This window comes from Rhincodon typus, chromosome 2 (genome assembly GCF_021869965.1).
Source record: "Rhincodon typus isolate 14 chromosome 2, sRhiTyp1.1, whole genome shotgun sequence".
NCBI lineage: Eukaryota > Metazoa > Chordata > Chondrichthyes > Orectolobiformes > Rhincodontidae > Rhincodon > Rhincodon typus.
Genome location: NC_063333.1, coordinates 2,868,862 through 2,881,463, shown reverse-complemented (window position 1 = coordinate 2,881,463; position 12,602 = coordinate 2,868,862). Strand labels below are relative to the sequence as shown.

The window sequence follows — 12,602 nt, the reverse complement described above, 5'->3', positions numbered from 1 at the left end:
TTGCAGCCAATAACTACCTTCAATAAAGGAACAATCCAACCCTGATCCCTGCTGCTGTGAGGAAGCAGTACTAACCACTGAGCCACTGTGCTGCCCTTGTTTTATGATGATTGAAAGTAGACAGATGGAGTGGTAAGTGGTCAAGTTGGATTTGTCCTGCTGTGTGTGTACAGGATATACCCAGGCAATTTTCCATATTGTTGGGTAGATGTCAGTTTCGTAAATGCACTGGAACAGTTTAGCTAGAGGTGTGGCATGTTCTGGCAATGGTACTGAACACTTGTGCTCCAGAATGTTGTCAGGCCCTAGCCTTTGCAGTATCCAGTGCCTCCAACCCGTTTCTTGATATCATATGGAGTGAATCAAATTGGCTGAAGACTGGGGGTCTTTGTGATGCTGGGGACCACTGGAAGAGGCTGAGATGGATCATTCACTTAGCACTTCTGGTTGAAGACTGCTGCAAATGCATCAGCCTTATTTTTTGCATTGATGTGCTGAGCTGTTCCATTATTAAGGATGGCGATAATTGCGGAGCCTTCTCCTCCAGTGTACTGTTTAATTATCCACCACCATTCATAACTGTAGCAGGACTGCAGAGCTTGGATATGATCCGTTGGTTGTGGGATTGCAGAGCTCTGTCTATCACTTGCTGTTTATGCTGTTTCACATGTAAGTAGTCCTATTTGGAAGCTGTAGCAGATTGACAGCTCATCTGTAGGTATGCCTGGTCCTACTCCAGGCATGCCCTCCTGTACTCTCCAATGAGCCAGGGTTGATCCTCTGGCTTTGATGGTAATGGTTGAGTAGGGGATATGCTAGGCTACGAGACTACAGATTATGCTGGAGTATAATTCTGGTGTTGATGGCCCACGGGGCCTCATGAATGCCCTGTCTTCAGTTGCTAGATCTGTTCTAAGTCTGTCCCATTGAGGACAGTGATAGTGCCATACAACACGATGGACGGTATTCTCAATGTGAAGGCAGAACTGTGCGGTGGCCTCTTTTACCAACACCGTCATGGATAGATGCATTGCAACCCAGGGCAACTCCTCCTGTCTGTATACCACTGTACCACCACCTCTGCTGCCAGTGGAACAGGACACGTCCTGGGATGGTGATGTTGGTGTCTGGGATATTATCATACTCTCAGAATCGTATCGACAGATAGTGTCAGGCTGTTACTGAACTAGTCTGTGAAACAGCTCTCACAGTTCTTGCACTAGCCCACAGATGTTGGTAAGGAGGACTTTGCAGGGTCAACAGGGCTGTTCGGTTGTTTTTTCTGGTGCCTAGGTCGATGCCAGGTGGTCCATCTGATTTCATTTCTTTGTTGAGAATCCATAGCAAGCCACACAGTTACATCATTTGCTAAGTCATTTCAAAGGGCAGTTGGCAGTCAACAACATTGCTGTGTTTCTGGAGCCACATATATGCCAGATGGGTCTTTTCGATAATCTATAATTCACACTCATTGGTAGATTCTTAATTACAGATTAGTTTTCTTTTTAAAAACGGGATTTAAATTCCACCATGTGCCATTGCGGGATTTCAACTCAGATCCTCAGAACATTAGCTGAATTTCCTGGATTTACCAGTATACCACTAGGCCATCACTTCCTTAAGATACAAACACTACACCACCAACTCTCCTTATCTCATCAGGAAGATGGCACCACCCACCAAGCAGCAATCCCTAAGCACTGCATTAGAGTGTCAGCCTTGAACTTTGTGCTCAACTCCACAACTTTCTGATTAGAAGTGAGCTCACACTCTGAAGGCCACCTCTTTCCCAAATCTTTTGTGACCCCACCCTATGATGCCGCCTTTAGTTTGGCATTTTCCTCTCTCCCTTATTACGTTGCTCTAGGAAATTTTTCCAAGATTTTCTATGTTAAAAATGTGACAAATAGGGTTATAGAGCTGTAGTACTGAGTATCCACACAGGAGGCCAGTAGCGAGGCATTGAATTGCTAAGGCAGATTAACCAGTTTAATTGTTTCTACTTGATATATGGCCCCTGAACCTTTGCCTATTGAGTCACTGTGGAGAATTAGTATTAGGAAACTATTTAACTATATGTAGCATCACCACCACCAATTTAGAGTTTTATTTTCACCCAACATTCAGTTGCTGCAGTGTCAATGATTGACTGATTGTTGTCACAATGTTTCAAAATATACTGAAAAGTGTTGTTGGGTGCTGTACAGGCAGATTGTGCCGTACAAAGTGCAAGAGTAGCAGAACAGAATGACGAATACAGTGTTACAGCCACAGAGAAGGTGTAGAGAGAGGGATCAGAATTAACATTTGAAAGGTCCATTCAAAAGTCTGATAACAGCAGGGAAGAACTTGTTCTTGAATCAATTTATATATGCATTTAAGCTTTTATATCTTCTGCCCAACAGAAGAGAGCATTACCGGGATGAAAGGGGTCTTTGGTTAATGTTGGCTGTTTTCCCAAGGCAGCAGGTAGTATAGATGGGGGTCAATGGATGGAAGGTTGGTTTGTGTGATGGACTGGGCTGTGTTCACAACAATCTGCAGTTTCCTGCAACCTTGAAAAGAGCAGTTTTGATACCACGTTTTGATGCATCCAGATAGGATGCTTTCTATGGTGCATCTATAATTATTTTTTCTATATTCATTCACGGGATGAGGGTGTCACTGGCCAGACAGCATTTATTGCCCATCCCTAATTGTCCAGAGGGCAGTTGAGAGTCAACCACATTGCTGTGGGCCTGGAGTCACGTGTAGGCCTGGAGTCACGTGTAGGCCAGACCAGATAAGGATGGCAGTTTCCTTCCCTAAAGTGAACCAGATGGGTTTTTCTGACAATCAATAATGGATTCATGGTCATCATTAGTATTTTATTGAATTGAAATTCCACCATCTGCCGTGGCGGCACTCAAACCTGGGTCCCCAGAACATTATCTGGGTCTCTGGATTAATAGTCCAGCGATAATACCACTAGGCCATTGCCTCCCCTGAAACTGGTAAGAGTTCTTGTGGACATATCTAATTTCCTAGCCTCCTGAGGAAATAGAGACTCTGTCATGCTTTTTTGACTATCACATCAACATAAGTGAGCCAGGACAGTTTATTGGTGATCATTACTCCCAGGAACCTGATGCTGTAGACCATCTACACCTCAGCACCATTGCAATCTGCTGCCTTAATTTCCATCTCGTCATTGTTTGAGATCTGATCTATAACAGAGCTGTCATCAGCAAACTTGTAAGTGGAGTTGGGGCAGAATTTGACCGCACAATGGAGTATAAGGAGTATAGTAGGGGGCTGGGTACACAGTCTTGTGGGGCACCGGCGTAAAGGGATATGGTGGAGGAAGTGCTGTTGTCTATTCTTACTGATTGCGGTCTATGGGTCAGAAAGTCGAGGATCCAGTTAGTTACGGGGGGCGGGAAGACGAGACCTAGATCATTGAGTTTAGAGATGATTTGTTTGGAATTATGCTGTTGAAGGTGGAACCGTAGTCAATCAGTAGGAACCAGATGGAGATATCCTGTTTATCCAGCTGTTCCAGGGATGAACTTAGGGCTCAGGAGATAGCGTCTGCTGTGGACACGTAGGAGAATTGCAAAGGCAATCCAGGAGGCTAGAGTTGACGTGAGCCACGATTAACATCTTGAAGCACTTCATAATTTAGGTCAGCGCCATCAGACAGTAGTCACTGAGAAACATGGCATGATTTTTCTTTGGCACCAGGATGATGGCAGTCTTCTTGAAGTGATTTTGGACATCAGCTCATAGTAAGGAGAGGACAATAAGAAGGACTGGGGACCTGGGGTAAATATTTCTTTTCTGGTTCAGGTGAACAGCTAGCTCAGTTATCTGCGCTGCTGATTGGCGATGCCCACCAGATTTCAGTGGCATCGTAATCAACCCTAATTCAGTCTCTGCTCAAAAATGAGTATTTCCAGAGGAGTTACTCACTAACAGCAACCAGAGCATCTGACTGAGATGGCAACAAGGCTAACTATGCCATTCGTAATGTCCAGGAATCTTTGGAGTCATGGCCTGCAGGGCCCAACAGTGAACATTTCAGTGGGGGAGGGAAACACAATCAGTAAGGCCATTAAAGGCAGCAAACAAAAACAGAAGACTCACCTCTGTATAAAGTCATGGAGCTGTGGGTTCACCCGCTGCAGAATTGGCATTAGGTAGTTTAGAATGTGTTTCGTGCTGTCCATTGTGGGATCCATAAAATCCCTGTGGGAGTACCAAAGCAAAAGACAGGGTTACCCTTTATTTCACTCAATACCACAAAGCACACAATGCAGGCCTGCAACCACCACTCATTCTGTTACTGGTTTATTCTCTACCTAAGGCATCACACTGAAACTTTATCCCCAATTTACCCATCTACACACATTTTGGCATGTCCAGTTTCTCTCGCAGCTTCCAATAAGAACACAAGAGTTAGGAGCAGGAGCAAGCCAGTCATCTCCTCAAGCCTGCCCTGCCATCATGGCTGATCGTCCAGAGGCCCCAACTCCCGTTTTCTGCCAGCTCCTCATAGCCATCCGCTTCCCAACATTTAAGAAAAAAATCTTCCTCCTCTTTAAATATGTGCAGTGATACAGCCTCCATAACTCTCTGGGGTAGAGAATTCCAGACATTCACTACCTTCTTGGAGAAGTTCTTCACATCTCACCTTTTAAATGAGTGTCCCCTTATTCAGTAACTATGTCGCCTAGTTTGAGGTTCACCCGCTCCACCCTGTCAAGCCCCTTCAGTATCCTTTATGGTTGCTGCTACTTAGGGTGACCTTCACTCTAAGGTTATTAATTAATCAATCCTCTCCCATTACACAATTCCAGGCCTCATATAGCCTGCTCCCTGGTCAGCTCCAGAACACAAGAAGCTATCCTGAACACATTCTATGAACTCATCCAGGCTACCTTTGTTCATCTTACTTTCCCATCAACATAGCACAGTACAGCACAGTAAGTACAGGCCCTTCGGCCCATGATGTTGTGCCAACCTATTATCCTACTAAGATCAAATTACCCTGCATACCCTACATTCTACAATCCTCCGTGCGCCTATCCAAGAGTCGCTTAAAAGTCTCTAAAGTATCTGACTCCACTACCACTGCTGGCAGCGCATTCCACACACCCACCACTGTGTAAAGAACCTACCTCTGACATCTCCCCTGTACCTTTCTCCAATCACCTTAAAATTACGTCCCCTCGTAATAGTCATTTCCGTTCTGGGAAAAAGTCTCTGACTATCCACTCTCTGTGCCTCTCATCATCTTGTACACCTCTATCAAGTCACCTCTCGTCCTTCTTTGCTCCAATGAAAAAAGTCCTAGCTCCCTCAACCTTTCCTCATAAGACCTGCCCTCCAGTCCAGGCAGCTTCCTGGTAAATCTCCAATGAAAACCAACACACCATATGCCTTCTTTACAACCCTATCAACTTGGGTAGCAAATTTGAGGGATCTATGGACATAGACCCCAAGATCCCTCTGTTCCTCCACACTGCCGAGAATCCTGCCATTAACCCTGTATTCTGCATTCAAATTCGACCTTCCAAAATGAATCACTTCACACTTTTCTGGGTTGAATTCAATCTGCCACTTCTTTGCCCAGCTCTGCATCCTGTCAATGTCCCACTGCAACCTACAACAGCCCTCTATGCTGTCCACAATTCCACCAACTTTCATGTCATCAGCAAACTTACTAACCCGCCCTTCTACTTCTCCATCCAAGTCATTTATAAAAGATCACAAAGAGCAGAGGTCCCAGAACAGATCCCTGAGGCACACCACTGGTCACCGAGCTCCAGCCTGAGTATTTTCCATCTACTACCACCCTCTGTCTTCTACTGGACAGCCAGTTTTGAATGCAGACGGCCAAATTTCCCCGAATCCCATGCTTCCTTTATTTCTGAATGAGCCTACCATGGGGAACCTTATCAAATGCCTTGCTAAAATCCATTTACACCACATCCACTGCTCTGCCTTTATCAATGTATTTGTCACATCCTCAAAAGAATTCAATAAGGCTTGTGAGGCATGACCTACCCCTCACAAAGCTATGCTGACTATTTCTAATCAAACAGTGCTTTTCCAACTAATCATAAATACTCTCTCTCAGAATCCTCTCCAATAATTTGCCCACCACAGAAGAAAGACTGACTGGTCTGTAATTCCCAGGATTATGTCTATTCCCTTTCTTGAACAAGGGTATGACATTTGCCACCCTGCAGATAAAAATCTCTGACTATTATTACTGAGCCTTTCTGACAAGCTAATTATTCTTTCTTTATGGCCACCCCACTGCGTGGCTGCTGTTAGGGGGGCTGGACACCACTCTCAAGTGACTTCATTTCTACCCAAACTGTTCCACATCATGTTTTCCTGAACCTAAGTCACCCTCTCTATTGTGCAAATATCATTAACTAACAAAGCCACCCCTCCATCTTTTCTTACTTTCCTGTCATTTTTAAATGTCCTGTCATCTTCAAGATTCAGGTCCTCATTCAAATTTTCCAACAGCAATATCTCTGCAATGGTTAGCTTATTTTCCCCTGCATCCCTTAATCCCTCAACCGGACCAGATCTCAAATCTGTTGGACAACTGCAAAGGCTACAGTTTCTGCACCCCTGCTCTCTGGATCCCCTTACCTGCCTCAAGGCATGCCACATTCTCCTGTCCTTGAACACTAACAAATCAGATGACCCAACCCTAAGAGGTGTGACCACCTGTCACGATAGCCCTGATACTCGGGAAATTGCACGTTCTTCTGTAAGACATAGGAGAATGACGTTGATCAGTTGCTCCCATAGAACTCCATATTCCTCTGGAAGCATGCCAGATATTAAAAATAAATTGCTTATATATGGTTCACACTGATGCCATTGTTCACTGTGCTGAATTTTGAAGGTGGTAGACAAGGTCCCAATCAAGTGGGCTGCTTTTACATGGATGATGTCAAGGTTAAGACTGCATACAATTGTTGAGTATTTTTATTTTGTACAATTCTGATTTAGTTTGTTGTTGGCATTAAACTGAAGTCTGCAGTTTAAATTCTGTAATTGCAAGTATGAAGGGGTTACTGACATTTGACTGATATAGATGGGGCTCAGTATGCACTGCTAACCATGATTAGTTCTTCACCTGAGATGATGGGAAGACAGTATGTCCATGAGTGCAATGGCCATCCTTTCACCGACAACCAGGAGGAACGTCACGACAATGTCATGATAGCCCTGATAATAGTGAAGCTGTATGTTCCTCTGTAAGACATATAGGATGACGTTGATCAGTTGCTCCTGCAGAACTCCACGTTCCTCTGGACTCATGCCTGATATTAAAAATTTATTTTCAATCAATTTGAAATAAGAAACCAATATACATCTTTGTTTCAATTCAGTTCTCAACAGGAGAGTTTGTCTTCATTACAAAAGTTACAATCTAAAACAGGCCAAGTAATCACCAATGTCAACTCATTGACACATGATAGACATGTAAACCCAGAATGTGAGATCTAACATTCTAAACTTTCACAATTATTGCAGAACAGGAACCTACTGACTTCCCTGTCTTTTCCCCCTCAAGTGAATCTCAATACAGTTGGCTCTGCTATAATGCGTGTTCCGTCAATGCGATTTGGCTGCAACACAATTGCTGGATAGGGGAATGCTATTTCTAAAACATGAACTTGTGTTGGCTATAATGCAATTCCATCGCGGAGGAGTACATGTTGACATCACACGATTGTTTCATGGGCTTTTGTTGTGAATACGTACGTTAGCGCCAAAACAGTCTCCACACCGGCATCACGTGATCATTTCGCAGGCTTTGTCATGAGTGCTTTCTGAGAGGTACAGTACAACCTCCGCCCCCATCAGGTCACCTTGACATTTTTTTTCAAGGTAAAGTGTTAAAATTTACTTTTACTTCATTATTGGATAGGAATTAAACATTTATTCAAAATCGTGCTATCCTTGGTGTTAAGGCTTTTGGGTGATTTTTTTTGGTGGTCTACCCCAACTGCACTTTCCTCATAAGCCCTGTTATTTCCATACGATGATTTTCTATAACGTGATGTTGCATAGGAACGTAACTATCGCGTTAGAGCAGAACCAACTATAGACTAAATACTCTCTGCCCTTCCCCTTCGACGGAAACCCAATAGACTAAATATTTTCCCCATATTTTGCACTCAGCTGAATTTCATTACAGAGTCAGTGTGCTTACCTTGTGGAAACCTGCGTAGTGACCGTTGTACATCCATAAGCACCTGGTTGTAGTCTTTGTGGCCTTCCCTTATGTCCTTGCCTTAGAAGACAAGTGTACGTCAGATTAGGGCACACTGCATTTTACTTCAAATATAAAGCTGGAGTTTTCTTCCCAATACATGCAACACTGTGGTATGTGTGCGTGCGCATGCGGTTGGTGGGGGGTGGTGGTTGGAAAGGAAAAGTTGTCTCATCACAACATGTTCAGCGACCATCACTCATGGTGTGACAAGCTAGTTCATCAATATCAGGTTTCACTCTACCAAACATGTCACAACATATTCGTGACCCACTAATATGTCTGTGCCAGTATGCAGTGCTGTCTATTCAGGGCAGCCTCCAATGCTGGCTTCTTTACCCTCACTAATTTTGGAACTTACTAAGTCATTTTAATAGCAGAGATGGGGAGGTACACAAGGAGGAATGAGAGATACAGGAACTGCTTCTGCTGGAACAGAGAAGGCAAAGTGGTACTTGGAGAGATTTTCCAAATAATAACAGGATTTGATAATGTGATAAAGAATTGACATAATTAAAGGTTGTGGTGTCAGTGATCATCATTTTAAAATTTTTACTGTGAGTGAACAGAAGGGAAAGGCTTGTATTCCTTTAAGTATCAAAGATTATGGTGTGATCTAATTGAAATGTTTAAGATGATTCAAGGAGTTAGCAAAGAGAGGGAGAAGAACTATTTCCTCTGGTGGTTGTATCTTGAATAATGGGGTAGAACATTTCAGCCAGAAGGTTCAGGGGTGATGTCAGGAAGCACTTTCTTTCCACCACATGAAGGAGAGCAGAAAGCTGTAAATCTCTCATGATGCAGGAGATCGATTGATATCTGTCACTATCTTTTTGAAGTTTTTATTTGGATAAGGATTATAGGACCAAAGAAGGTAAATGGAGTCAAGTTACAGATCAGCCATGATTTGACTGATTGACAGAACAGTCCATCACTCAACTTGAACAAAAGAAATTCAAACACAACATGGAACATAGGGTAGGTACTGGATCAGGTAAATTGATTGAACAGCTACAGCCGAAGCTTTCCTATAAAGGACAAAATCCAGGGAGCAGTTATGCTCACTCCCACCATACCTGGTTTTGGAGGTAGGTTATAAGCATTTACATTCAGCAGCTTTGGCCAGACCTTCCTGCGGATGTCATCGGTCAGGAGCCCACCCTCGCTAATGGCGGATTGCCGGAGAGTTTCCACATCCACTGGGTCAACATTCAGAGCCTGATGGATAGCTACTAATTTCTTCTTTTTCTTCGATTCAGGTTCTGTTGAGTGAAGAATGTGGTTAATTCTCAGTGCAGAATGGGTCACTAGAATCTTAGCAAAGCACAATTTTTGGTTTGTGAAATCCTTACACTGTGCCCATTTTAACGCAGGAAATGCACGTGCAGATTCTTCCAAATTTCAGCTTGTCTGGACTATGTAGTTACAGCTGTTTAACTCAGTGAGATCTGAGTCAGCAGAGCTGTGAATTCAGTTTCAGCTGGAGTATATAATACAGGACGACAGTTCAATGCAATGCCAAGAAAGATATCAGCATGAGACACATGGCATCTTTTGGATGAAAATGTAAGCAGAGGCCCCATCTGTCCTCTCATGGTCCCACAATGCTGTTCAAAAAAGCAGTGGAGTTTGCACAATGGCCTGAGCTATACGATAAGTCCTAGGCTTAAGTACTTCATTCTTGATGAGCAAGGGGGTGAAAAGTTATTGGGGGTGGGTGGAGAAAGATTATGTAGAAATCAGAAGAAAGTAGTTTATCAGAATAAATTCCTCCTCATCTGAGTCTTAAATTGGCACCCTTTTACTCTGAGACTATGCCCTCTGGTACTAGGCTCTCCCATGAGAGGAAACATCCTCTCAGCATTGACCCTGTCAAACCCCTTAAGAAATAGATATGTTTCAATGAGATCATCTCTCATTCTTCTAAACTCCAACAAGTAGAGTCCCAATCTGTTTAATCTTTGCTCACAAGACAATCCCTCCATACCAGAGATAATCCTTGTGAATCTTCTCTGAATGGCCAACATTCCATTAGTCTTTGATTCCTTGCTGCATCTGGGTGCTAGCTTTGTGTTTCATGTACCCCAAGTCCTTTTGTGTTGCAGATTTCTGAAGTATTTTCCCATTTAAACAGTAATCTGTTCTCTCTTCCAAAATAAACAATTTCTCCTAATTCACTTGATCATTCATTTATAAATTGCCCACTTAAAGTAGACAAGTCCCCAGAACCTGAAGGTGGTGGCTGAGGAAATTGCTGGGGGCTTTGTACATGTCACAGAGGAATGGAGAATAGCCAACATCGTTCCTTTGTTTAAAAAGGGCAAAGAGGTAACATCGGAAATTATTGGCCAGTGAGCCTTGTGTCAGTGGAAGGGAAAATACTGGAGAAGATTCTTAGGGATAGGACTTACTCACATTTGGAAAAGTATGGACTTATTAGCAATAGACAGCATGCCTTTGTGCCGAGAAGATCGTGTCTTACAAATTTGATTTAGTTTTTGGAGCAAGTGACAAAGATGATCGAGGGCAGGGCGATAGATGTTGTCTATGTGAACTTTAGCAAGGTCTTTGATGTCTCTCATGGCAGGCTGATCCAAAACGATGAAGCCACATGGGATGCATAGTGAGCTGGTAAAATGGACACAGAACTGACTTTCCTCACAGAAGACAGAGCACAGCGGTGGAAGGGTGTTTTTCTGACTGGACACTGGACAGTGGTGTTCCAGTGATCAATGCTAGAACCCCTGTTGGTTGTAATATATAGAAATGATTTGGAGAGTGTGTAGGTGGCCTGATTAGTACGTTTGCAGACTACACAACAATTGGAGAAGCCATGGATTTGAGGAGGATTGCCAGAGGATACAGCAGAATATAGACAGGCTACAGACTTAGGCAGAGAAATGGTAGATGGAGTTTAATCCTGACGAATGTGAAGTCATGCATTTTCGAAGATCTAATGCAGGAGGAAGATATATAGTAAATGGCAGAACCCTTAGTATTAGCATACAGAGGAATGTAGGCAAAAAGATCCACAGTTGCCCGAAAGTGACAACACAAGAGGATAAGATGGTCAAAAAGGCATATGGCATGCTTGACTTCATTGGTCAGGCATAGAGTAGAGAAATTAGCAGGTCTTGTTGCAGCTGTATAGAATTTCAGTCAAACCATGTACAATTCTGGTCACCATACTACCAGAAGGACGTAGAGGCTTTGAAAATGGTATGGAAACACTTTACCAGGATGTTGCCTGGTTTAGACGGCATTAGCTAGGAGGAGAAATTTGAAAAATCTGATTTGTTTTCATGTGAGGGGGGGGGGGGTAGTTCACAAAGTTATGAGAGGATTGCAAACTACTTCTCTCAGAGACTTGCGGTTCTGTGGAACTCTGCCCCAGAGTGCAGATTCAAGAAAGAAATTGCTATGTTTCTGATTAAAAGTGCGATAATAGGGCCATGGGGAGGAGGCAAGAGAGTGGAGTTGAGACAAGGATAAGATCACCCATTATCATGTTAAATGGTGGAATGGGCTCAAAAAGCTGAATTGCCTACTCCCGCTCCTAAATCTTACATTTCTATGGATAATCAGAGCCCTTTTACCAGGGTAGAAATGTCAATTGCTAGGGGACATAGGTTTAAGGTAAAAGGGAGAAAGTTTAGAGGAGATGTAAGAGGCAATTTTTTTTTTATATAGAGGGTGAGAAGTGCCTGGAATGCACTGCCAGAACAGGTGGTCAGGCATCTTGACAGATATATGAATAGGCACAAAATAGAGGGATATGGATAACATACAGACAAAGGTTTTTAATTTAGAAAGGCAACATGTGTCAGAGCAATCTTGGTGGGCCAAAGAGCCTGTTCCTGCACTGGTAGACAAACAGGAGGCTGGAAGAACACAGCAAGCCAGGCAACATCTGGAAGAAAGGAGCAGTCAATGTTTCAGGAATTACCCGTCTTTAGGGCTCTGTTCCTGCACCGTACTGTTCTTTATTCCTATGTATTCTTCTTTCAATAAATGCCAACAATCTAAAAGCAACTGTACAGCTATAGGAGATCACATGTGAGCATAGTTTACAGTTTGAGTCAGTTTTGCTAAGGAAGGACATACTTACTTTGGAAATAGCTCGCAAATTGTCCACTAGTGAAATAACTTTGTGGGTTGGTTCCCTGGATGTCCACCCTGCTACTCTCAAAATAGTTGCAAATATGAAAAGACACAGTCAAGTAATCCACAGTTCTCAATTTACCACTTACCAGGTTCCTGTACTTAACAAGCAAACAGCTGTTTATTACAAAACAATCCGTGCTGACACAGCCTG

General features: G+C 43.2%; 1 protein-coding gene across 1 annotated transcript in view; it reads right to left on the bottom strand.

The window, feature by feature from the left end:
- The window catches only part of zgc:63863 (uncharacterized protein LOC393372 homolog), a 40,167-nt gene that overhangs the window by 26,819 nt on the left and 746 nt on the right, over window positions 1-12,602 (bottom strand). The window contains exons 2-5 of the mRNA XM_020516416.2: window positions 9,364-9,549; window positions 8,228-8,308; window positions 7,145-7,331; window positions 4,126-4,227 (exon numbers count right to left, since the gene is read on the bottom strand). Of these exons, the coding sequence (XP_020372005.2) occupies window positions 4,126-4,227; window positions 7,145-7,331; window positions 8,228-8,308; window positions 9,364-9,549 (556 nt within the window). The remainder of the gene's footprint in view (window positions 1-4,125; window positions 4,228-7,144; window positions 7,332-8,227; window positions 8,309-9,363; window positions 9,550-12,602) is intronic.